At 36.7% G+C, this 26468-nt stretch overlaps 3 protein-coding genes across 4 annotated transcripts in view; all 3 read left to right on the top strand.

The window, feature by feature from the left end:
* Positions 1–747: 747 nt before the first annotated feature.
* Positions 748–11771, top strand: LOC105384261 (egl nine homolog 1). The gene is made up of 7 exons (XM_011554465.3): positions 748–1619; positions 2770–2889; positions 3337–3417; positions 7751–7890; positions 8365–8481; positions 8968–9029; positions 9604–11771. Exons 1-7 carry the CDS (start codon positions 810–812, stop codon positions 9636–9638), a joined length of 1365 nt encoding a protein of 454 aa, XP_011552767.3. The 5' UTR covers positions 748–809; the 3' UTR covers positions 9639–11771.
* Positions 11772–12244: 473 nt separating this feature from the next.
* LOC105384262 (dynein regulatory complex protein 9) lies at positions 12245–16223 on the top strand. Its single transcript, XM_038107709.2, has 9 exons — positions 12245–12537; positions 13008–13141; positions 13405–13475; positions 13740–13908; positions 14180–14326; positions 14841–14946; positions 15150–15344; positions 15708–15839; positions 15969–16223. The coding sequence occupies exons 1-9, from the start codon at positions 12439–12441 to the stop codon at positions 16167–16169; spliced, it is 1254 nt and encodes a 417-aa protein (XP_037963637.2). The 5' UTR covers positions 12245–12438; the 3' UTR covers positions 16170–16223.
* A 322-nt stretch (positions 16224–16545) lies between these two features.
* LOC105386979 (serine/threonine-protein phosphatase 2A 56 kDa regulatory subunit gamma isoform) overlaps positions 16546–26468 on the top strand; it is a 47405-nt gene continuing 37482 nt past the window's right edge. The window contains exon 1 of one of the 2 annotated variants that reach the window (XM_048630343.1): positions 16546–16784. In XM_048630343.1, the coding sequence (XP_048486300.1) occupies positions 16737–16784 (48 nt within the window). In that variant the 5' untranslated portion in view covers positions 16546–16736. Of the gene's footprint in view, positions 16785–20899; positions 21068–26468 lie in introns of those variants that run through there. The other variant, XM_048630342.1, reaches the window with a different exon arrangement.

Genomic DNA, 26468 nt, shown 5'->3' with positions numbered 1-26468 from the left:
GAAGTTATATTTTTTGTTTACTTAACTACTAAATTCTCATTCTGTAACTTTGTTTTTCTTAACTTAAGGGTAGTTTCAAATAAGCATTTTATTTTTTATTTTATAGGAGTATCGGACAGTATCGTCTGGCATATTGCAAAAGAGGGCTCTATAATGGAATATTTCTAACTCCTAGAAGAAACAGAACAGGCCGTCTAAAAAGAGAAATTGATGATTTTACTGTGTGTGCCCTTCGTCAACAAATCCGGATATTTTATACAGTTGTAATAACGTTATCTAAATAAATATTTATTGGTTTCACTATTAGCCTTCATATTAACACCTTCTAGCTTGAATAATGTGCTTTTTTGTGGATGGTAAGTTGTTTTTAAATACAGAAATAGGGTAGGTAGTCACGGGAAAAATTTCAAGTATCAAAGTCAGTTTTGTTTCGCTATATAGGGTTGCTACATGAAAGATAGCTGCGCCCTCATTTAATTTCAGGACTTTATAGTTTCACTGTACTTGTTATTCTTTGTAGTTCAGCTTTCAGACGTCCGAGAGCGATCTGGCACGAACTGTCCCAAAAGACTGTACACACTATTAGTCGCGGCTGTACTTACTGTACAGCCGCGGTCCGTAAGCCGCGACCGCTAATGTGTCGGCGCCTTTAATTTTTGTATTATTATTTTGAGCATTAAATCACAGATTACCTACAATGACACAGTCTGTCAGTTTGACAGCTATAAGTTTTTGATTTGTGGCTGACTTCATGTTTGTGCGGAACTGGCAGTTGCCGTGGAAGAAATTGCTTTTTGATTTGCTTCAGAATGAATTCAGGAGGCGAACTTGCCCGTTGCGCAGTGTGCAGTACTGAAACACAGAAAAGATGTTCTCGGTGTCTCAAAATCTACTATTGCAGCAAGGAACATCAACGTGAGGACTGGAAAAGACACGCGAGTGAATGCATACAAAAGTTAGCAAAACAGACGTCGAAAAAAGGTTCGAAAGCTTCTGCTGCTGCCCACCCAGTAGACGAACCCCAGAGGAAAGTCGAAGAAACAGTGGAGACCTCACAACAAAACAGCCAGAACAATGTGTTAAATGAGGGTAGTGATAATCTTTGTAAACAAACTTCACATACCAACAATGAGAACACAAGTGAAAATGTAGCAAATTGCACAGTTGATCATGTAGTTGGCCCATCGAATTCCAAAGGAAATAGTGTGATATCTAGTGTAGTGTGTACTAACAAGGACACAACAAAGCTAAGTGCCATAACTTATGAGGGCTCGTCCGAGACGGAGATATACAATGACACGGCCCAACAGCTGAGCACAGCGGACTTCATGAGCCCCGCTGGCAACGCCGCCAATGTACTCAAATCTGTAAATAGGTCTAATAAGGCAGAAATGTCGAAAGTTGGCCACAGGGATTACCCTGAAGCGTCCCTTAAAGGCACCGCGGTGATGAACAATTGTTATTTAGACAATAATGACCCCTACCATGAGATATGTTTGCGAGTCATTCGCGACATGACAACGTATGGAGTGTGTGTTTTGGACAATTTCTTAGGCAGAGATAAAGGACTATTAGTGAGAAATGAAGTGTTGGAAATGTATAGATCTGGAATATTCACAGTGAGTTTTGTTTTTATTTCATTTGTTTATAATCTTAAAACCAGTATGTAGTTCTAGTATACCTTTTAAACTAACAGCATTACTACAACCACAGGTTTATCTGGTATATTTGGTAATGCAAAACATCTATGTTTTCTAAAGTTTTTGTGGTAAAAACATTAGTTTGTATGCTAAATAACTGACTACACAGTTGTTCTGCACTGCACTGATGTAAATGTAAACAGTAGATTGGGTGTATCTGTCTATCATTGTAGCTGTGAAACAGATGGACTAAATAGTAACTCCTACACAATCTACATTTTGTTTACATTGAAAGTAGATTTGGTAGATATTTACAGTGCGGTGGTAGCTCAGTCGGGTAAGCGCCCGCTTCTCACGCAAGAGATGCGGGTTCGATCCCGGCGCTGACATGTACCAATGAGTTATTTTATCTTAAGTACAATGTATACCATCGCTCTTACGGTGAAGGAAAACATCGTGAGGAAACCTGCATATCTAGATTTAGCACATCTAGATATGTGAACCCACCAACCCGCAGTGGACCAGCGTGGTGGGAAATGGTCCAAGCTTAGGAAGGCAGTTTAGACCTTGGGGATATGCACAAAGGTTCCACTCGAGAGAGCCAGGTGCAGGTACTTACACCCCCACAGAGAATAGAATAGAATAGAATAGATATTTACAGTGACTGATAGCTGCCATGAAAAAATATTTATTCATTCTTTGCTCAGAATTCTTTCAAATATATCTTTGTCTTTAAAGTGGTTGCCTCAATAGTATGTATATGTAAATGTTTATACATTATTTATTTTGGTCTCATCCTACAAAGAAACAATTCACTTTCTAAATGCATTTATAGTCCATTCTTGATTTTAAAATAGATTGAGAAAGTGCGTTTTGTGTTCTAGTGCGATTAGGTTCTAAATCAGATGGTTACTTAATTTAATTATTCCTTACTATCTTGGCAGTAAGTGTTTATAGTTACAGTCAGTTGTTATAAGTATTTACCAACATTACTCACTTTATTTTTTACAATGAATTTAATATTATTGCATTGGAAAAGTTTTTTTTTCTTTCTTTCTTTAAATTGTAAATTTTAAAAAACAAAACCAAAAATACTTATTTTTCTAATTAACAACCGGTTTTCTTCCAGGCAGGCCAGCTGGTGTCGGACCCGGGCGGCACGGGGGCGCAGTCCATACGCAGCGACCGCATCACCTGGATGACCGGCCGGGAGCCACACTGCCACAATATAGGAACTTTAATTAATCAGGTAATTAAAGTTATTATATTATTAATTATTAAATTTCAGCAGTTATTGTTTATAAAATAAGTTTGTGTGAGATTGTTGCTGTATGAGATTATATATTCTAAGCTGTAACATAGAGTGCTGTGTCTGTTACAGTACTAAGACTAATAAAAATTAAATGTAAAATAATCTACAGAAAAGTGTTGTCTATTCTTCAATAAGTGGGCTTTCCAGGAAAAACTACTGTTGCAGCCAAACCAGCTTGATGAGGTCTTTGCAATTGAACCAAATGCATAGTTGCTTTGATGTTTTAACAAAAGCTCTCAATGTGAAATTAATGACTTATTTTATCAATAAAAATTAACTTTTCCATATACCAAGAATTAAGTACTTTTCCATGGTAGCTAATTGTTTTGTAAATTATACAAGACTTGGAGCATTAAATTCTTATTAACACTTTTCACATTCCAGGTCGATAGCATAGTAATACGAGCCAACAAGATGCCCGACAATGGAAGGATGGGGGACTACATAATAAATACCAGAACTAAGGTAAAATATACTTATTACAAACATTTTATACACATAACAAAAATATTTATTTACTTACCTATATTAACACATTTTAAAACTAAGCATAGAGAGGTATTACAAACGTTATTAGGATTGGTGTCAGTTTTTTTTATAAACGAGGTTCCACGCTAGCGCCAGCATGAGTCGTGGAAAGCTTGTAAATTAGCTTTGAATCATTGAGCTTTTTAACTTACATAGCTTAGAAACTTTGTTTATCACGTGACTTTTTACTATGCAGACTGTTTCCTTTTCGCGATTTTTGACATTCTGATTTCATTTCCGAGCTTAGATAGGTATAGTATGCTGCACACGTAGGTTTCGGCTTAGTATACCCTTTTTGCAACACCATGTATATTTATTTGTGTTCAGTGGAGTAGATACTTACCCCCTTATTCATAGAAAGTTATAGGATATTTTAGCTATTGAACTGTAGATTAGTTTTCGGAAGTAGGTCTGGGTAATGTGCAAATTCGTAGATAACGATTAGTAGGCGCAACACTTTAACTGTCACTGTAAGTATATACAGAATGAATAATACCATAAATAACATGATAGAGTGAAACAAAGATAACTTTGCAAGTTGCTAAGATACGCTACAAATGTAGCAGGCATTTTCTAAAAAAAATAATTACACAAAACATAAATATATAAGACATGAATTTACAATAACTTAGGTATGAAGTCAACAGTTATTACCTAATTCTAAGTACAATACATACTACACATCATATCTTTAAAAACATACATATCAGAGAAAAACATAAATATAGTATTTTAGACTACGTATGGACAGTGTCGGACATGTAATGCATACATATTTTATTATATTTTTTCTGTTATGACGCTTGAATTAATACGAAAAATAACTTAATAATTCACGTACTCACATCGTACGTTTGTCTATTGTAAGCCTTTACTTTAAATACAACATTTCATTGTAATTTTTAAAAAACTAACGCGAAAATATGATTTGGTCATAACTCGCGGTTGATTTTGCGTACGTGACTAGAGTCACGAATGGGGCGAGCGACGCCAGCGCTTGCGGCCGATATCGTAAACAAACGCCGCCATATTTACAAACAAAAATGCCTGTCCTGCTGGCCATTCTTAAATACACCTTTTGCCCTGACTATAATACTTTTTAATTGTTTAAGTCGGAAGGTATGACCTACATGGTGCATATCGGAGTTTAAATTTAAAACTTATAAGTTAAGTTATATCTGGTTTGAAAAAGAGAGATTTCGACATCAAATAGTAGTTTTAGATCCATTAGCCTCTCCCAAGAAGCGCCGCAACACTATTTATGTTTTTCTTGTTTAGTCCTAATATTTTTGTGAATGAGCATTATCACCGTAAGTTATCATTTTAGTAGTGTCTATTTATCTGTCATTCACTGTACAATACAAAGTTACATAACATAATCAGGTACGAAACACATTAGTCGGCCATCGCCGAATTATTCATACTTTTCTGATAACGAGATTAGATTGTATACTTAAATAAAATATATATTTCTGCCATTTCTGCAAATGGTACCTTACATCGACATTCAACATTCCAAACCGGTCATTAAGGTTGATTTTCTCATCAAATATTGACTTTCTCAGTGTTTTTGTTCCACTATCAGGCACGTTTATTTGCTATGACATTAGAATTAATTTTAGCTTTATCTGCACCGGGGTGATTATATTATGTTATGTATGAGTATGACGCATCTTGTTAGGTAAGTATGGTAGGCGCGGTGCACGATTGTAAAAATGCCTTATCGATGAAATACTTATTATTTTTTACAAATATTTATGAAGAAGCCCTTATTTACGTAACATTTCTAGATTCATTCATAATCTATCCATAATCTTATCTCATTCTATCTACTCTACTATATGTATACAACGTCCAAGTATTTTAATTTTTCGTGTAGTCGTGTATGGATAGTGTATGGATGTTCCTCTGCCATACTTATTATATAATTGGGAACAAATAAAACATATTTATTTTCAATGCAGATAAACAATGGCAGCTATTCTGAAATTCAAAATTTAACGCTGTCAAACAAAAATTTTTGCTAGCTAAAAATGACGTTTACATTAATTTACGTTTTTTAAATTAAAATTTTGACAGCTCTAAAATTAGAATTTCTACTGCCTTCATAATCGACATCACTATCTACTTAAAAACACAAGAAAACACATTTCTGAAACTATTCATTTCATTATAATTGAAATAACATTTAAAAACAGTTCTGTGTTCTGAACTAAATATAAGACGTTATTTCTGGCGCGAACGCGTGTTCCACATTCAAAGGGCACACGTGTCAGTTGACAAGCGGAAACGACATTGGGGTAGGTCGCGTGCGCCGGCGCAGCGGTCACGTCCGCCGGCCCTTGCGGCCTTGGCTTCGATTCGGCTACCTCCTACAAATCTCTGGGCGCCTGGTACCTTTCTGAATTGTTGCGTACAAAAAATATCATGAGTAAATTTTTTTTTTGTTAGCAGGATATGCATGGCTATTCAAAATAAAATATACTTACTTACATGAGATAAAAGGAATACAGATAAGTAGTATATTCTTTAAAATAGTGTACCTATCGTAATCACACAAAATTTTGCGAACCAGGCGGAAAAAGCAATATTACAGTGAATTTTCAGTTATGTTATGACACAGTTGCGTCGGTCAATGTACGATGAGTGTTTACAATCACACTAATCCAAACAAAATCCCGATATCCGACTAATATTGTCCTTATCTGCCATCTGCCCCACATGTGGCGGTAGAAACATTTAGTATTTATGTAGATCAAGATTACTCAGCGAATTATTAAGAACTAAGAACTTAAATCTGTACGGGATAAGGATTTTTCAAATTCAACGTTTCACTGTTTGACGCAGTCTTACTACTAAACGCCCTATAAATTTGTAAAATTTCGTTCTAAACATCCGTTAATTACCCTCCTCCTTCGGCAGTCGGGTAAAAATATTGAGTTATAAGAAAGCATAGTATCCCTGATGCGTACCAATAGCAATCGTAGTATTTTGGTTGCCCCTTAAATTAAAGACAATAACGCCCACAATAGCCCTTTTAGCGGCCTCGCTATGTCGTAACATGTGTTATTGTGAGTATGTAAGTACTTATAAGGGCCTCGTCATAGTGTGGCCTACGTGATGGAATGAGTGTGGCCACATTATGGTATCGTAAAATACCATTGTGTGAGGGTCTGAGTCATCAGCACTTGTGTTTGTAATTCATTAGTGATTTCCATGTTTTTAATAAGATTTTATTGAGTGGGTTAACTATGCTATGTATGCGTTCCTAAGAATAGATTTGGTCGTATTATATACTATCTAGCCTTTTTGCATTTATTATTTAATACTTAATTATATATTTTTTATACTCACTTATCTTTTACTCACAAATCCCTATAGTTAATTAAACTCAAATATGTATTAACCTTATGCATCCCGAAGTCGTGATATCGCACGATACACAATAGATTTTTATTGTGTCTGATTTCACGGGATTCAACCGGTTCATAGTAGTTTCTGAATTCATTCTATGTGTTTGAGTTAGGTAGGAAACGTTGTACCGTTCTGACTACTCAAGCTGAAAATACATCGTGTTTATAAAGGTCGCCTTGATAAATATTTCCAATCGAGTTTATTATTCAACTTTACACGGTCTAGAATTTTGCAAATATTTACAGTTACAAAAGAAACATAATAGCCTTTCCACAAACCATAACAAAGAGCATAATGTGAATACAAATCTCCTTTAAATATCCGTTCAATGAAGTTTAGCTTATGTCTAGTGTTTTGTGGTAAGACCGATGTCGTAAAAATTAAGTTTTGTCTGACGCGGTGGTGTTATAAATTATATAAGCTATATAGGTCAACGTAAATTTAAATATATGGATTTCGATGCGATTACTCCGGAATTAAATGACTATCTTACATTTCTAGTTGTAACCAAAAATATGGATAAAGACACGTTTATTTGAAACATAGACAGCAAGAACAACAAAAAAAACCGAGTAAAAAACAATAAATATACAAAATAACCACATGAAAAGTACAAAAAATTAAACAAAACAAAAAGAATAAAATACAGACAAAATACAAAACAGTAGAACAGCGGGTTGCCGTCCAATGAATAATGGTTTAGGCGTTTCTAAATGCAGCTGCTGCTTGTTCAACTATCTATACATTTATACGATATTCTGGCTACTCATGAGCTGGTCTATCAGGCCTCCAAGGCATATCGTTGACTTTTGGGACACCCTGTATAAATTATAACAAACACTACTTTGTCCCACAGGCGATGGTGGCTTGCTACCCCGGCTCCGGCAGTAATTACGTGAAGCACGTGGACAACCCGAACAAAGATGGCCGCTGCATCACCGCCATCTACTACCTCAACCTCGACTGGGACGTGAGGAGGTGCGGCGGGCTGCTCAGGTGAGAGAGAGATAGAAAAAATATGCTTGGTAACTAGAAAGAGACAGGACAGGACAGGTTGCGGTAATAAAAGTTTTAAGGTAACCAAATCTGACCGCTAGATGGCGTTACCCACTCTTGAAGTCATAATTACTCAACTGCTTAACATACCCCATACACCACTCACTCCCACTGTTAAGAGTTTTACTATCAAATATCACTTAAAGTGAATCGCATCGTCGTGAGTATAGGTCGTCGTCTATACAGTCGTGAGTATAGGTATTTCCGTATGTAAATATCACTCTAAACACGCGTTGATGCCTTAATGAGGCATGGCAATACATTTTTTTTCATCGGCCATCGCCCGTAACTTGTAGTACCTTGTACTAGAGGTAGAGTTCAAAATAAGGTGAGAACTATTTTCCCTTTGCCTTACTAAAAGTTAATATAGTATGATATTTTTATGGTTACACATGGTGTTTTTGCATTTGGCAGGGTATTCCCCGAGGGCACGGACAAGGTGGCCAACATCGAGCCGATCTTCGACCGGATGCTGTTCTTCTGGTCCGACCGCCGCAACCCGCACGAGGTGCAGCCCGCCTTCGACACTAGGTCAGTCAACAATTACTATCCATTCTCTTCTGCGGCTGCTACACGGGTTTTATATTGACGTCAATAAACTTAATGTACGTTCCACCAATCAAAGCGCCGTATTTATGGCAAATTACGATATAGTGACGTTTATTTACGTCGATAACAAACCCGTATACCGGCCGCTATTCTGAAGGGGGGTGAAGCTTCTGTTCGTGGCTCTCTTGAGTGAAACTTTTGTTCATATCCCCCTAATTTCAACTCAGCCAGCCGTGTAAATTAGAGCAGCAAGCCTTGATATTACAATATTACAAAAGCTAAGATAGAACTAGATCTAATGTCTATTCTCTTATGTCGAATACTAAATTGACTTGTGCAAATCTCAAGTAGATGTTTCACAACTTGACATTTGCACTTGTCGATTTAGTATCTGAGATGAAAGAGACTTTGATACATTTATATCATAACGACCTAAATGGTAAATTATTAAAATGTAACTTCTTCCAGGTACGCCATCACACTGTGGTACTTCGACGCGCAAGAACGGGAGGAGGCCATCCGGTTATACCGTAAGTATTCAGCAATTATTTAATTACTGTTACATTAGAAATAATTAGAATAAAACAACTATGTTTTATAAGTATTTCTCGTGACCGTCCTGCTATTATGAAACTTCGGATAGTTACTGCTTCCTTGATATATAGGATTGAAAGAGGAATGGATATCAGTGTGGATAAATCAGACAGATTAGAGCTGAAGCCCGTATTTGCACTAAAATATGATTCATGTTATGTATTTTATTGTGTTTACTGGCTGTATTCTACACGTAATAAAGAGCCAGGGGATTTCCTAAGATTTCACACATATTGAGGAAAATTTGTATTTATTTAACTAGCCATAACATTAGACGTGGTTATCATGGAAGTATATTACATTACATAAGTCGCACGTGTTTTTAGAAAACATCATAAACATTTTCAAGATAGTATATACTGTATATTACGACTCGCGTTCACCAAAATCAAAACTTATCAACTGTTAGAAACCATTTTTACCTCTGTGCAACCATTACCAGTATCTGCATTTTAGTTTTCAGCCGGAGTTATCAAAGTTATTAACTAAATTAACATTATTTTGTTACAGAAACCCGCGGCAGTCAACCGTCAAGCAGCAAGTGATGTTGGGACCCCCCGCGCCTCCCCGCCTGCCCATCATGATGACCTAGTGGAGATGGGGACTAGTGGAAATCGCTTTAGTCCATAAGTCTAGGTAAATTACGTAACGTCCTAAAAGCTTAGATAAAATATTGCAACGCAGAAACATTGATAAAAAACGTATTCAGAAAATATAGATGGCGTCACTGTCATAAAACTGGGCCACATAAATATATATCGTAATGGTGAAGACTCAAATTTGTCGCTAGATGGCGCTATAACCAACTTGATATTTGCGTTATAATATTTTATCTATGGTGGGTGAGACTTGGGGCAATTCTATTATATTCTAGGGGATACACCTAAGATCCATGTTGCAATGGTACGACTTGTTGTTGCGATGCAACTCAGGTACATCAGCTTATCTTTATCCCGATCGTCCCACGGAGCGAAAGGGGAAAGTTAAAAGTGTCAAATCCTATAGTCACCAAGTCTCACCCTGTAGAGACAACAAGTTGAATTATGATAGCGTCTTCATTGTAAAAGCCTACTTTATACTGTCACAGCAGCGACAGATAAATACCAAGTCATAAAATAAGTATCTAATTAGATATATTTTATATTAAAATTAATATACTTAATGTTTTATTGCAGTCCTAAAGTATTATTTAAGTGTTAACAAATTACGAATGAGTTAAGAGTATTTTTCGCTGGGTATTTTTTAACAACACAATTTGTTATTTATTCACCTATCTATTTCTGTTTTTCTACCTTTTCATGAATATATTGATTTTTTATGTTATAACTACTTAATTTTTCTAACACCCAGCGGAGATGACTGTGTGAACGTATTTACCGTTAATCTAATTAATATGCGCCTCAAATAAAACATATTGTGAACCGACTTCATAAAAAGGAGGAGGTTCTCAATTCGTCGGGATCTTGTTTTGGTAATTTAAAACAAACACCGGCAATAAATAACCCTATATCTCTGTGTTTTTCGGACTTTATCTGTAAGTAAATATAAAGTAACGGAGAGCTCTGTCTGTGTCCCGTGTGTCGTAGTGTGTGTCGGGAACTCCGGAAGGGTTCACCAGAGAGAATTGTTTTTCGATTTTGCTCCGGTCGTCTGCGTAGGTCTAAAAAACTGCACAGTATCCCCACTATATACATGTTCCCGTATACCTACGTAGGCATACCTGCACTGGCAGACCTCTCCGGTAGACTGGAGTGTATAAGGTCACCATAATAGGCAGAGGGATAATCAACCAAACAATGGAAATTTTGCATGAGAGATTTCATCATGTCTTTTGAAATAAAATTGTGACGGACAAATCGATGTGTGAAAATTGTATACGTAATTAAACCAGAAACCGTTTTTTATAGCTTTTCATAGGACGGTTTAATGAGCGCCCTCTGACGGTAGATAAAAGTAAAATATGGCGGCTAGCCATAGAATAGATCACATTTCTCTTTTTATATTAAAAGAAATAATTTTATTTATTGTCGAATTATTCTATAAACTTAGGTGTTTACCTAAACCAGTTAGGTAAGTACTCTGATCGTTAAAATATGTCTATAATATCTCGTGTGATTGCGTAAAATGTATTTATTTACCTTTAATTTATAGGTATACTTATTGAAATGTTGTCCAGATATATTTAAAACATTAATTTTATTTATTGAGATGACATGTTGGCGATATAAATTAACTGACTGTTTAAAAGTAGTAAATTACACAGCCGGTGTGACCAGCCCTAACACATTCAAAGAAGTATTCTTTGTTTATTTCATTTTAAATTAAATAAACATTACTTTATGTATCTCAACCACCAGTAGATTAGATGTCCGTGAAAGTGAGTTAGGTAGGTACTAGACGGTGTTACAAGATTAAATCCTAATCTACCTAATGAATATACGTACTCTATTTTCTTCTTATCAGTTATTACACCGATATTGATTTTTATTGATACATTTCTAGAATAATTTAGTGTGCAATAATCTGTTAAGGCTGTCACTCCCAATCAACTGCGGAACTAGCATTGAATAACTTCTATAGTGGGTCAGTTAAATTATGTTCCTAGTAGTAGCTTAATTTACCTAGATTATTTTAGGACAATACTCGACTGGTATTAAATTTTGTTAAATTCTCATGAATATTTTGTATTATTTCTGCTTCAAATTCATAATAGTGATGGTATAGTGCGCGCGGAACTAGCTGTACCAGTGTCACAATTCGAGCTAACGAATAGAATCGAATGCGAGTGCGACTATTGTCAACTTGACAGCACTTTCGAACACTTTTTACCTTTCGAATGAGTTTCGAAAAGAATGACCACAGAGTACATAATAATATATTATTCTGACAATGACCTATGGAATGATAGCTGTCAAACTTTCGCAAATCTATACACCGCCATTTTGTTGTTGACAGGTTGACAGCACTTTCGAATAGACTATCGAATAGAATGTGCTGCGTTTTTTCCGGATCGCTCTACTGGCCGCGCCTTACGTATGTGAGCGGTGGGACGGGGACGGGGACGGGGGCGCTTGGACTTAGTAGTAACCTCGTAGTAACTGACATTGTCAACGATTCCAGAAAAGTTTAGGACTCCAACCAACTAAAACTCCTTGCTAAATAAAAATGATCGTTGGTGGTCACACCACCAATGACATAAAATTATGCATAAACAAAACTCACATATTTTTAACAACACACAAAACAGTGATATAAATAAAATTGAAATACGCACTGCCAACTAAAATAGATAAACAAAATAAAATTATATCATTTCGCCTTCTTCTGTAGAACCCTATTGAAACAATGAATCGTGATAGAATCCTGGTAGTGGAGGAGGGGTCGTGGGGTCGCTCCACCACTTACCGAGTTGGTTCCGAGCCAGTATTGACCACCATTCTAACGGTAAGTAGTGAGCACATCTTCTTCTTCTTATCGTGTCGACGACAAACCAACAAAGTCGCTAAATAATACATGCCCGGAACTGGGCCACTGATACCGCACTGCTGGTATCGGTCATGAGCTCTATCTATCTAAGTAGGTAGATAATTAAGCCGCAGTGTACCAGGGTGGTAGGAAATGTTACAAGGGAGTTATGATTCAGGGGAAATGCACGATAACAGTGCCATTCGAGTGAGCCAGCTGAAGGTACATATATTATAGCAGATCCCCTAATGGCGGACATTATGCAATCTCCCCCTATTCGTTGGTCTGTCAATAGTCCTTCCTCCCTATTACTCGCACTTCTTATGTATGCCGGTATAGATTAGTAGTAAATAGTAATGTCTTGCACTTAATATGTAACAGCTCAGAACAGCTGCCATGTTCATATTGTTTCATTATCTGTGCGCGTTATACTATATTGCTGTTCTTAGGAAAAAGTTCCAAAGAGAGATGAGGTGCTCATACAAAAGCAGTTAGAGGAGTCTCTTGAGAAAGCCTTGGGATTTCAAGAAGAGACCATACCAGATGATTTGGTACTACCACCTACAGAAGAAGACCACTTTAAGTATGAACTAAACCTAGTACCTAAATACTCGTAACACATAGGTATACTTATACCTACTTGTACTACGCCAAACACAATTGCCTTCCATTGAGGAGATGTGACTGGGACTAACATAACACTCTGGCGAAAAGTGGGTGCAGAAATGCACCTCTGCCTACCCCGTAAGGGAGTAAATTAGTACAAAGCGTGAGTTATCTTTTTGCAACACTCTGTAAGTATAGTGTGAGTAGCCTCCTTTGCTAACTCCCGTGCGATTATTCCAGGTTGCCCTATCTAGTATCTTCTATAAACGCTGCAATACTCGAGGATACGATCCGTCAACTACAAATCTTGGGTAAGCTTATAATAAACAAAAAAGTCCTGTACCTACCGCCTAATAGATTTACCTGCGGGTAAAACTACCTAATCGTGTATGTTACATAATCGTCATGATGTTATCATATCGAACAAACCTCTTGCTGCTAGCCTAGCACGGGTCGCAAGACGCTCACTTTGAGCGCGATGAACTTTGAAAACTTTTGTCTTATCTTGACGTGTCCGTCTTGCGACCCGTGCTAGCCCTCCTGGCCTGACAGTAAATAGATTATCTAATTTTCAGATGAATGCAACACTTCGTTGCGTATACACATGGTTCAGTCTGCAATGGACCAATTGCGCGCCAGCAAATATGGCGTACCCAAACCAGAAGTGATCGATGAACTGGAAGGCATAGACAAGACAAAGCTGGCCTGCGACGAGTATAAAATGAACAAGCTTGATGCTGATAGGTAGGTAAACAAAGATAACCTACTCTAGGCTGTGCTCTAGGTATAGGTACCATACTAACCAGTCTGGACGTAAGCATTTTTTTAGGTGTAGGTGTAGTGTTGACAATGACAAGACCATAGGCATACTGACAACAATCAAGACTACTCATGAGATGATAGTATCTAGAAACCATGTATCTACCAATAGGTACCTATAGGTATATGTTAATGTTAAGATATCCGGTAACCTCTCGTATATGTACAAATAATTGTAATATTTTCTATATTTCAGGAAGTTCATAAACGAAGTGGTCAAAGATACATACACTGACTTATCAGTTTTTAACTCGTACAAAAGCCTTTCTGATCATGTCGCCAAGATTCTGTTCCTGGACGAGTATCGACTGACACTGGCTGAGGATGAAGCTAAGAACCGATTGTGAGTTTGAAAGTCTCAGCAAGTACGATTCACTGAAAGAAGTGTTGAAAACGTATTTTTAAAAGTCTATTTGAATCAGCATGCCTTTCTTTTCGTTTTATCACTGTTGGAGATAGGCCAAGGAGCGCCTCCTCATGAAGTTAATACCAGCTACCTGCCGTCCAGTGGGCATCAAATGCTATGCTTGCCAGTTCATGGTTTCCACTCGACTCGAGAACTCGTTGGCCCAGGATCTGTTCTTCGGCCACTTCATCTTGCAGGTCTTTATCAGTTGTATGCGCCTTGCAGCCTCCTTCCTTGTCGACGTTGCTTCCTCCCTTCCGGTCTTCCTCCCTTCCGGTCTCCTCCCTTCCGGTCTAAGACATAGGTATTCCAAAAAGTTTTCCGTCGCACTCGCTCTCTCAAACCGCGTCATGTGAGAACCGGCGAAAAACTTTTGCCACGTCTTGTCGCGTCATGCGCCCCGTGCTGGGCCTTCTGGACAACTTCCATTGATGCATTTTAAATTTCCCAGAGCCTGTCGTGATGCGGCGAGGCAGCTGAGGCAGCAGCGGGTGCACCACAAGACCGTTGCATACGAAACTGATGCCATCATTGATGATCTCAAGACTCAAGTAGAGGTATGACATACTTTTTACGTACTTACCTAATAAATGAGGTTAGTTCCCGTTCCTGTAGTTTTATTATAATATAGCGGAAGTGGAAGATGGTTTTCTTTTTTTTTAATAACCAATTCAACGTTCATTCTGTCGTAGTTTGTTTATATTAACTAGTTAAATTGATACCTTACCTTCATTGTTATATTCGCAATATTTCATGCCAGGACGCATCGTTAATGGCGTCAGTTCGTAGCCGCTATATCGACAACTGGCAGCGCGCGCGCACGGAGCAACACTTCCGGACCATAGACGACAAGGAGTCTACGCCGACTGACAGCATAGAGTATTACAAACAGAGGATCGATAACGAGCAGCGGGTTCACACTGAAGTGGAGCTGTTGGTCAATATTGCTATTAATGTAAGGGGATTTCCTTATTAATGTTGAAGAAAAAGTCGGTTACTAGGTAGGTAGGTTAGCCTATCAATCTTAGAAAGAATACGAAGGTAGAATTTTTGACTGATAGCGTATGAATAGGCCGCTGGACTGACGGCCTTAGGTAGCCGGTAGTGGTTGGATGATGAGGACGAGTGTTGTGGCACTCCTTGGGAGAGGTCTATGTCCAGCAGCAGTGGATGATTATTGGCTGATGAAAAGGCAATCTCAGTACCCAAACAAATTCATTGTTAGAGTATAGCCACCGCATGAATAATACGTAGGTAGTTAGATACGTAAGTAGGTACTATAGGAAACGTTTATACAACAGTGACCTCCTACTTTCAGGAAACTCTGGAGAAAGTTGAAGAATGGATGAACAAGTTCGACGCAGACATGGAAGCGATGGACTTGGAAGTGCAAAAGAAGAAGCACGCTTATAAAAACATGCTGGAAAAGAGAATAAAATTAGAGGAGACGGTAAATCTGCATTTATAGTGACTCTCAGAATAAGGTTTAAGCTACTACCTACTCTTCTCTATGGTTTGGGCCACTTGATCGAAGCCATATTTTATTTCCAGCCATTATTAAAGCTTGCTCTTATTTCAGATTGAAAAACACGATCAACAAATGAAGGACTGGAAACAATTCAAGGGTGATCGTGAGGAAGCGAGGCAGTATGTGGAGAAGATGACCAACTCAGCCGTCATCGTGCAGGCGTGGTGGCGCGGCCTGCTGGTCAGACTGCAGCTCGGGCCGTATAGGCCCAAAAAGAAACCGAAGAAAGCGGCGAAGAAAAAGTTTTTCTGAGTTTCTTCTTTAACTTCTTATAGTTAACAATAACTATTGAACTATTTTTTTGTAATGATGTTAATGATAAATTTAAATAAATAGTTTCTATACTTAACTACCATCACTTTTACGTGTCTGGGTCGGATTCGAACCCGCATTGACGAAGGGGTTTTGATTGTGTAAGAAACTACAAAATATACATAAAACTCAGAATAAACATTCAGAGATATGCGGATCATTGAAACTAGTTTGTTGCTACATGAACACCGTCAGCCAAAATATTAATTTACTGCAGCAACCCCAAAGAACTGTCACTTTTGACAATCACCTTAAATCCTGTGTCCTTGTTTTTCATTAACCTTGCCGATAGCGGCATCTCTTTCTCTCAAATTAATGTTGATGTGCCTTCGCTTGTAAATTTGTAATGCCAAATGCCATGTCAGTTAATTATTTTGTGAGGTATGCGGTTGTGATTGTGAATGATTTTAGTCGTGAAAAATCCTCGTTTATTGAGTTTTGTGAAGTTTGTTTTGTGACCAAAATACCTGTGTAGTGCTATAGAAACTTGTGTCCTTTACGGAGGCCATGAAGACCAAAACGGATAAGAGTAAAAACGGAGACAGTGACTCGGAGGTAAGCAATGTTTTTAATCCAATTGCAAAAGTCTTCCATGTACCTGGCTCATGCGGAACAATCTTATTTACGGACTAGTTCAACATGTAACAGACGCACTTACTGGTTTAATAATTTTCAGCAAAGAATCGTAACTTTCAAAACATCCTGTTCGCCTCGCATCCCCCGCAAGCGCTCTAAAAGTAGGATAACATAAACATTACTGCAACGGTGTCTATTTTAAGAATACCTAACCGCTTATCTAATTACCAATACATGTCAATAGATTGTAATTAGAACAGTTCGAAAATAACCTCTTTACACATTAATTTCATATTAGACTTTTTGTACAAGTATAAATTTGCTGTCATGAAACTTGTTCAGGTTAATTCAATAACACTAAAAGTCTATCCTGCTTATACTCTTGAATCTCATCAGAATGATTAAAATCAAGGATCTGACTAGATTCCAGTTCCACCAACCCACACTAGGTCAGCGTGGTGGACTAGACCTAACCCGTCATTGGGAGGAGACCCCAGCCCCAGTAGTGGGGACATGAATGTGATGATGATGATGATGACAAAGACTAAAATCTAGACACTTGATGTTTCAATTGACCTCCAAACATTTTAAACTCATAATGAGCATCTTTAAAACAGTTGAAATCATAACCTTATTGCCAATGCGTATTTATTACTTCTGAAAATTTCTGGTTTCTACTTTGTGAAAATCAAAATTCATTTTAAATTAAGGAACAATAAATTTAAAATAGACAGTGTGCTATGGAAAGGGTTATCTATGCTTTGGGTTTCCCTTTAGGATGGCATGAGAAATAAAGTAATAGCTTAGAAAAGTAAGTTTACTGATATGGCTCTTAGCAAAATTAAATTAGAGAAGATCTTAGGATTTTAGAAACTGAAAATCTTATGATGGATCACAAACAGAAAGGTTGTTATTGTAGTGCAGCAGGTTCAGCAGTGAATAATTGTGGGCTGATTTTCATCTTACATCTAATAGCTAAGATTAACCAATTAAATACTCAGCCAATTAAATAGATAGCATTTTCGTGTACCTGTCTGGATATTATATTATTATTTTGTATTTTTATATATTATATGTATACCTATTATAGTTATGTATCCTTTGTATAAATTTATATAAGTATTAGAATGTATTGTTATTATTTATATTTAGATAATTATTAAGTGACGTGTTTTTAGTTCTTTCATCTTTCATGTTTTTTTTTTGTTTTTTTTTTTTGCACATCTTTGTACCAGTTTTCCTGTACCTCCTGTAGGTTGGCTGGTAGAAAATGCTCTTAGCATTAAGCCCACCTTTTGTACATTTATTTTATATCTGTGCAATAAAGAATTAAATAAATAAATAAATAAATTAACAATATACAAACTAGATACAGGTGTATCACATACAAAAACAAAGCCAAAACCTGTCCACATTTTGTTTACTGTCAAACCATTTTAAGTTCAACATAGTGATAACCATTGTTCCAATGAATAAGGTCACAAATCTTTTAACGGAACGAATTCAAAATAAGAGCTCAATTGTAGAAATGGGGTGTTATTTGAAGAGCTGTTTCTTTTCGCTAACACTCTGTCTTGTTTGTATTAAAATATCATTGGTAGTATCTTACACAACTTACCTACCTAAATGAGATTACATAATAATATGTACCTATATGACAGATGTTATAGTTTAGAAGCCCAGCATGATGTAATAAAGAAGTTATTAGTTCTAATTAATAACAGAATTATTTCAATTAATGGATGTTGTTTGTTTTAGATACATACTGTAGGCATACATACCTAATAATATTATTATTACTATAAATTCTTTATTGCACATTAAAAAATAAACATTGTACAAAGGCGAACTTAATGCTAGTAGCATTCTCTACCAGTTAACCTTTGGTGATGTCGATAATATTATTGACCCATTAAGAATTGTTTAGTTTTTGGTAAGACCAAACGTTTCCTGTACTAAATTATGGTGTTAATTTATTTTTATCCCTGTATTGCTTCCACCAGCATTTGAGTGAGATGAGTTAACTTTAATTTTTCAGAATTTTTATATACACTGAAGTCTTATCATTATCAGTGCTTATGTAGCAAATATTAGGAAATCATTTCTAGTGCAATATCTAGGTAAAGCCAAGGAGGTCAGTGCCTTTAATTTATGACTTTAGGTTACTGTAAACATATCTCTAAATGTTATGTATGATTACTTGCTTGTTTGAGTACTATAATTTATTGATGTTTGGAATAAAAATACACTGAAAACCAAATTAAAAAAAAAGTTCAATAAAAACATTTCTCTTTTTAAAAGTTATTAAGTAGGTACATACTACGCCACATACATCGCTAAGGCCCGGGTCTCCTATTTACGCCGTAGGTCGCGTCCAGCGTCGCTCCGTGGGCCGCGTCACGATGCTCACTATAGAAATGTACTGATGCTGTCTCCCTCACACGCCGACGTTGACGCGTAGACGTAGTGAGCATTGTGACGCGGCCTACGGCGTGACGCTGGACGCGATCTACGGCGCGTAATAGGAGACCCGGGCCGCCGGTTCAGACTCACACTAGGTATTAGTTACATACTGCAGGCAGCAGTGGCAAATACCGCTTAGGATTCATCTTTAGAAGGCATTGATCATATCATAATCAACAACCCATCACGTCCACATCACTGGGGAACGAGTCTCCTTCCAATGAAGTAAGGGTTTTAGGCCTAGGCTACCACGCGGGCCTAGAGTGGGTTGGTTGTAAAAGGTATTATGTTCACTAATTCATTTCAATATGCTTACTACTTAAAACATTAAATACCTTTTTAAATAAACATAATGGACATTTCTTATTTTTTAATTCATTCGTGACCCACAAATTTTCTTTGTGTTTCATACAAACACTATTAGATGGAGTATTATTTACGTAAACGTATACATGTATTATTTTATTTATCGATACTGGTAGAAAAATATTCAACCCAACTAATGACACGTTTTAATTTACGTTTTTTTGGCTAGCTAAAAATATATATGCTCGTATTAATGAATTACTTCTCAAACACAATAACATCGATCGCTATCATTTATCATCAATTCATCATCATATCACATTCGCTTCCGAATGCGTATTGAATATCGCGTGTACCCGAATAGGCCTTTATATTATGCCGTTAATAAATTAAATACTATGTGGCAATCGTATTTAGTAATCGATTTTCCTTCAACGCTCGATTCGAACCGGTTGATTTCAGTTCCTTCTAACAATATAATTATGAAAAGATTTTACTTTCAATTTACACAAACCTCGCCCTTATCTTTATTGTTCATTTGTACACATAAGAATTACCTTGTGCGAGAGTCGCTCCACCTACTAATACAGGGGGCATTAACATACACTCGCCAGCAATATAAAAGTTACATCCACAAAATGCCAATACCAAATGGCTCAAATTTTTAGAAACATGTAACTGAAAATTTTAATATTCTAACTAATATTATAAATGCGAAAGTAACTGTGTATGTCTGTCTGTCTGTTACTCTTTCACGCCAAAACTATTGAACGGATTTGAATGAAATTTGGTATACATATGGTTTAGACCCAGGGAAAGAACATAGATAGGCTACTTTTTATCCCGGAATTCCCACGGGAAAACTTTTTAAGGCGAAGCGAAGCGCGCGGGAACAGCTAGTAAGTAATATTTTTGTTTTTTGTTGATCATATTCTGATGTACTTCAATATTGCAGACGGCGTAATTAAGCTGGCCTTTTCCGTTTAGGAGTAATTTAGTGCTATGTCACTGGAACTTTTACATTGTTCGCGAGTGTATAAATAACACAATGTGTGTCCAACACCAGTTTCTAAATTAACATGCGGATGGCTCTGATAAAGAAATATTCCTGAGCATGTGAAAGTTTTACATCGAAACTATCGAAAGTAAGTATTTTAGCGACGTGCCGGACCACGTGACGCGTTTTATTGAAAGTGAAAAAAAATGAGACGAAAAATAAGGTGCTAAGAATAGTTAAATTATTCATTCTTGAACCACTCGAATAGGTAATTATTTTAACACCATCCTGTACATAAAATCAACGTACTGGCGTAATTTCACAGCGCGCTTGTCTCTGTCGCAGTGTTTATCAAAATAAAAGTGTAAAAAACAGTGTATATTGTTGTGTTTTTGTGTAAAAGATGTTGCTCTCGGCGGCCTCCACCGCTAACATTACTAAGAACTCTTTCAGTACCATATATCGGATTCACATGAGCCAGACGGTCTTTCATGTGGTAAGCCTTTCACCCCCTAAAGTCTGTTTTTTAATAGCCAATAGAACAATACGTCACTTAATCGCTGGACAATCGACTGTTGTGTTGATGAACCGTTCAGATTGTGTCAATTTAGTATCTAAGATAAAAAAAGCTTTATAGCCAGTCAGAATAGCGTCAGTCGCTGACTGCCCAGGGTGCTCCGGACGTATACTAAGTTCAGTTGATACGTCACTCGGGAAGGCTGCTTTCGTGTCAAAGTCAAAAGTAAAAAAAAAAAGTCAAAAATTTTTATTCATCGTACAAATATAAAATTTTCTGATGAACGTGCGCCCTGGTTAACCCTTTCACCACGGTGATAAACTCTGAACCAGCTCCAGAGTTCGTCACTGACACGCTTACAATACCTACTCACTAAATTACTATCGTCTTGCTGGTGGTGGTGAACCTCAACATCGAAGGAAGATCCTCCAATAACAACGAACAACGATACTGTACTGTACATGAAATGTTTTTAAAGATCATCAAAAGAGCCTCCGACCCCACATAATATAACGATACTTTATTGATATAGTCACAAAATCGCAGATCCTATACATATAGACTGGTCCACACTTCAACACTGCATTCGCACAATCTTAAAACTCCTTTGTAAACAAAACGTTGAATCTAAAATGGTAATTGACAGTAGGATGTTAAAAATTTAATTGATTGCCTAACAAACGTCGAGAAAATGTCAGTTTAAACTTTAGCATGCAAAGTGCGAATCTTTGAGATATAAGTAATTTTATTATTAATATGCTTTATTGTAGTTAACAAGATGGGATACCTGGTCGAAAATTGAAAAAACTAGGGTAGGGTAGTAGGGTAGGGGTAACTACCTACTTATCCCTACGACACAGGGAATCCTAGTGTAGGGGTTAGGAATATAATATAACACTTTTTCAATGTTTTGGCTATCAATAAAGATATTTGTATTTGTATTATGTCATGTCCCGAGAGTACTAAAACCAGTAGGACTTTTTAACCGACCTAAAGAAGGCGGAGTACTTATATCTTTTTATATAAACCTTCATATTTTTTTGTGTCTTAGCTACTGTCTAAGCATCCCTACCTAACGGCAATATACGTAATTTGGTTTGATAGCCGCATGCTCGCATGTGAGTTAACAGTTAACGTATAAACCTACTGTATTACCATAAACAACGGTAGCTGAACTGAATTCCATCAATACAGTAAGCCAATCTAGAATACACAAAACCACCATTAGTATTTTTAACTAAACTAACTGAGGCGACCGTCCGGCGTCCCTCAGAGGACATTTAGCATCATTAGATCTTTTAAACAATGTGTAATTGAAATCTTTTGTTACCAATACTATATAAGATCCTATTAGAAAATACATTTCTGTTACAAATGTTACATCCATAATTTGTTTTCTACATAGCATTGTATTAAAAAGATGCTAATTTACTTAGCAGCGCTGCGTCTCTATGTTTGTTATGTAACAATGACTATGTACAACTGTACATACCCATACACTGTGCCTACATTGTAAAACATACATAGTATCACAGTACCTACATACATGTACGGTGGCCTGCGCCTAAAAGTATACAGGCGGACTTTTTAAAATAGCGATCCCTGATGATGAAGGGACCAGCTACATCTGTTATAAATCCGGGGATGTGTTGTGTGTGATGTTGTGTAGCAGTGGTGTTTATGTGGATGTGCTTGAGCAGCATGTGAGCTTGAGATCGCTATTTGAAAAACTCCGCCTGTATACTTTTAGGCGCAGGCCACCGTACATATTAGTGATGTAACGAATATTTGCATTCGCATTCGCATTCGCGAATATTCGCACTTTTTTGGATATTCGCATTCGCATTCGCAAAATTTTGTGCGAATGTTTTGCGAATATCAGTACTTATTAGAAAAAAGAATTTTAAAATAATGGTAGGTTTACAAAATCAAAATTCATTCGTCTATTACCTTTTATTACAAGTTACCGTCTTAATCACATTACTAGTCTTACTTTATCATTTGGTATTTTTATATTTTCTTAAATTTTTTTTTGGGTAATGAAACTTTAGAAATATACGGTCTTACTCATAAAAAGTTACGGGAGACCTATAGGCCTGCTATAAGCAAATGTCAAAAAAACTTTATTCATAAACGATCAATAGCGCTAAAGAACTCTCCAACTGATTCGTAAAACCTTGATATGCTAAAGTTGGCTGGACCCTACTATACACCTTCCGTAAGCCTCCTCTTGTACAAAAACATGGCGGCCGGTCAACAGCTGTTCTGCTTTATTGACGATTTGACATTTGTTGTGAGTTAATATTTGCTGAAAATAAGTTGCCATGGTAACGTAAAAATTTAATTATTTTTTTGTGGTTTTTGGCTTGGCCAACTGCGCCTTTAAGCCAACGTAAACTTTTTTAAGTGCCGCGCCGTGGCTAACATAGATAATAGAGATTGATAAATGAATGAAAGTTTTCGCTATTTTTGTTTATGGTTTCGTCGGACCGGCAACTTAATAGGGTAAATGTCAAAATGTTTGGTCTGTGAAATCTATTAGCATCACTATAGTTACTGAAGGTTTACGGAACTATTATGAATAGAGATTTTTACGAAACCTCAAATAGGCTTAATGTGTTCCGTAACTATTGAGCTCAGTAAACCTACTTTAAGGTTTTTTTATGAATAAGACCGATAGTTAATACAAGGTGGGCCAAAAATAATCACCCTATTGGAAGTTGCTCTCATTTGTACAAATGGCAACCAATTTCAAATTTGTTTTGATGTTGGTGGACTAGACAAATGCAGAATAAAAATTCAGAAGCCATGGACTCCCAAGATCGCGGAATAATTCAGTTTTCGGGACGCTTTTTTTCGTTTTATCTGAATCTATCTATATCTTTCATTTTTCCCTGCAAAATCGCCCGGTTTTGCCATTTGAGACGGTTTTTGTGGGATTTATTGAAGACCCGTGTTTATGTGAAAGAGTTCGAGAATCTCGCTGCTGAAGCTGAATTTTCTTGCTGAAGTGATTATAAATGCCATATATAAAAGGAGCCCGTATGGCAATCAATTGTGACGGCGCCCATTTGGCCGATATCATCTTCTAGACTTTACCAATAAAATTGTAAGGGCCTTACCACAAAAACTTAGACAGTATTTAACAGATGTTTAGCGCTGTCAAACGACTACATCATCTGTCAAATTTCGTTTTAAACACTAGTTAAACAGTGTTTAAAGTTTTTTGTGGTAGCAAGGTAAAGGTTCAAATAAACATAATCAAAACACACGGCCTTACCACAAAAACTTGGACAGTGTTTAACAGATGTTTACTGCTGTTAATCGCCTACAAAATCTATCAAATTTCGCTTTGAGCACTTGTTAAACAGTGTTTAATTTTTTTTGTGGTGGCACAGACAGAATCCAAGTTTTTCATTTAGAAAAAAAAATGAGAGCCAATCAACATCGGATGACTTCTATTGGTCCACCTTGTAGTTTTATAAGACCTAAACATGTTCACGTGCAAAGAAACAGTTCCTTTTAAAATGCAGACACCAAAGAGCCAATATTTTTTTGAACATTTATTAGGAAATCTGAATAAAATATTTACGTTTTTAGTTGGTAATATTCTGATGCGTCATTAAGTATTTTTTTGCGCTTAGGAGTAATTTGGTGTTTTTCTTGATGAATCTTTTTCATTGCCCGTGAGTGTAAATAAACAATCTAAAGCGTATTTTGACAGTATAGTGTCAGAGCGAGACAGCCATACATTTAAATATGTTTAAATGTTTCGTGTAAATTGTCCTCAGAAACTGCACACAGTCGCAATGGGTAGTAGGTAACTGTTACGGAGCTAAATAAAGTGTAACATTAAAAAATGCGTCTAGTATTGGTTAGTCTGATTCGGAATGCGCCTAGAACGGAACGTACCTCGTTCAGTACGAGACTGCCACCAAACCATACAAATAACGCCAAATTTGAACACAAACTGAATATTCGCATTCGCATTCGCGAATGTCGATATCAGATATTCGCATTCGCATTCGCATTCGCGAATGTCCAAAAACACACATTCGTTACATCACTAGTACATATACATATAGTATTTAATTAACTAGAGGCTTCTATATTGGGACCAATAGGTATATTATATATACGGATAGGTAGTTTACGTATTGAGATTCGAATAATCTTCAAATCCATTTCCACGGTTCAGCGTAAATAGGTAAATACAATACTTATGCCAAAGTCACAGATATAAGATAAATAAAAAATACACAGTAACCAATATCACTTACAGGGTGCACTCGTTTTTATGTTTTACATTGTATGATGAATACAATGTAAAACATAAAAACGAGTGCACCCTGTTCCTCGCATTATTCTGTTGCCTTTAGTGCAAAAACGTATCATTCTCATTTGATTTTACTAATCCACTGATACTATCTTCTTAAGAAGGTGCTTTTACTAAATCTGCCATCAACGGAAAATAAATAACCTCTAAGATACACGGATTAGAACCGCACAAGTTTAAAGCGCTATAAAATCCACGCGCAGTTTTATTTCTTTCAAGAAGTGGGTCAAACACTCGTCTTTTCGCAGTCAAACGAGATTGGTAGCTCAGCTCCGGCCTCGTGACGTCATTGACGGCTTACATAAAGCATACCGACCGACTGTCTTCAACCTTGGCATTGCCATAGAGAAATGCTGAAATGAAATCAATATTTCCATTTCTAGCGACTATAAGGACATAAGTAACTAATTATAGTCGCTCTATCCAGTTTCTTTTTTTTATTTTGTTATCTAGTTTTAAAAAATGTTTGTACTTGGTGAATTCACGCATTCACGGCGTTACCACAAAAACTGGACCAATCCTGAGTTATAATGTAAATCCTTAACTTAACCACTATCACGGCCATATACAACTAGTACATTATTAATATTAGATTTTAAACACTCCATGGCATATTTTTATTAGAAACATACTACAATACCTGAGTAATTTGTATTTTTAAACGAAACCGTTTTGGTCGCGGAAGTAATTTTACTAAGCGAGTACTTGAGACCGCTGAGTCTCGCCGATTATGTTTGTAAACGTGTATTTAAATAATAGGGCCATTATAATGTGAAGCTTTTTCACGGCAAAAGTATTTGGTATTCTATAATTCTATTCTATTCTATTCTGAGGAGGGCGAAGCCCTGTACGAGGCTCTCTCCAGTGAAACCTTTGTATATCCCTCTAATTTCAGCTCAGCCAGCCTGGCAAGCCACCGGGATATTGTACCTGGATATTGCAAAAGCTGAGATTGGCGCTCTGAAGTCCAAAAATAGATTGTCTCGTTTTTGTAGTAGTACATAATATCGATATCTCATCAAATCAAAATACATACTCCAACTC

This window comes from Plutella xylostella, chromosome 25 (genome assembly GCF_932276165.1).
Source record: "Plutella xylostella chromosome 25, ilPluXylo3.1, whole genome shotgun sequence".
Lineage (NCBI taxonomy): Eukaryota > Metazoa > Arthropoda > Insecta > Lepidoptera > Plutellidae > Plutella > Plutella xylostella.
Note: the sequence above shows the minus strand (reverse complement) of the source record. Positions and strands in the feature narration are given on the sequence as shown.

Excerpts from the sequence above, each read along its gene's own strand:
- LOC105384261 (XM_011554465.3), top strand. The coding sequence starts at position 810 with ATGAATTCAGGAGGCGAACTTGCCCGTTGCGCAGTGTGCAGTACTGAA. Across the intron at positions 7,891-8,364 it reads AGGTGCGGCGGGCTGCTCAG|GGTATTCCCCGAGGGCACGG; the intron begins GTGAGAGAGAGA and ends TGCATTTGGCAG. Across the intron at positions 9,030-9,603 it reads GGAGGCCATCCGGTTATACC|AAACCCGCGGCAGTCAACCG; the intron begins GTAAGTATTCAG and ends ATTTTGTTACAG.
- LOC105384262 (XM_038107709.2), top strand. The coding sequence starts at position 12,439 with ATGAATCGTGATAGAATCCTGGTAGTGGAGGAGGGGTCGTGGGGTCGC. Across the intron at positions 14,327-14,840 it reads GATGAAGCTAAGAACCGATT|AGCCTGTCGTGATGCGGCGA; the intron begins GTGAGTTTGAAA and ends TAAATTTCCCAG. Across the intron at positions 14,947-15,149 it reads ATCTCAAGACTCAAGTAGAG|GACGCATCGTTAATGGCGTC; the intron begins GTATGACATACT and ends ATTTCATGCCAG.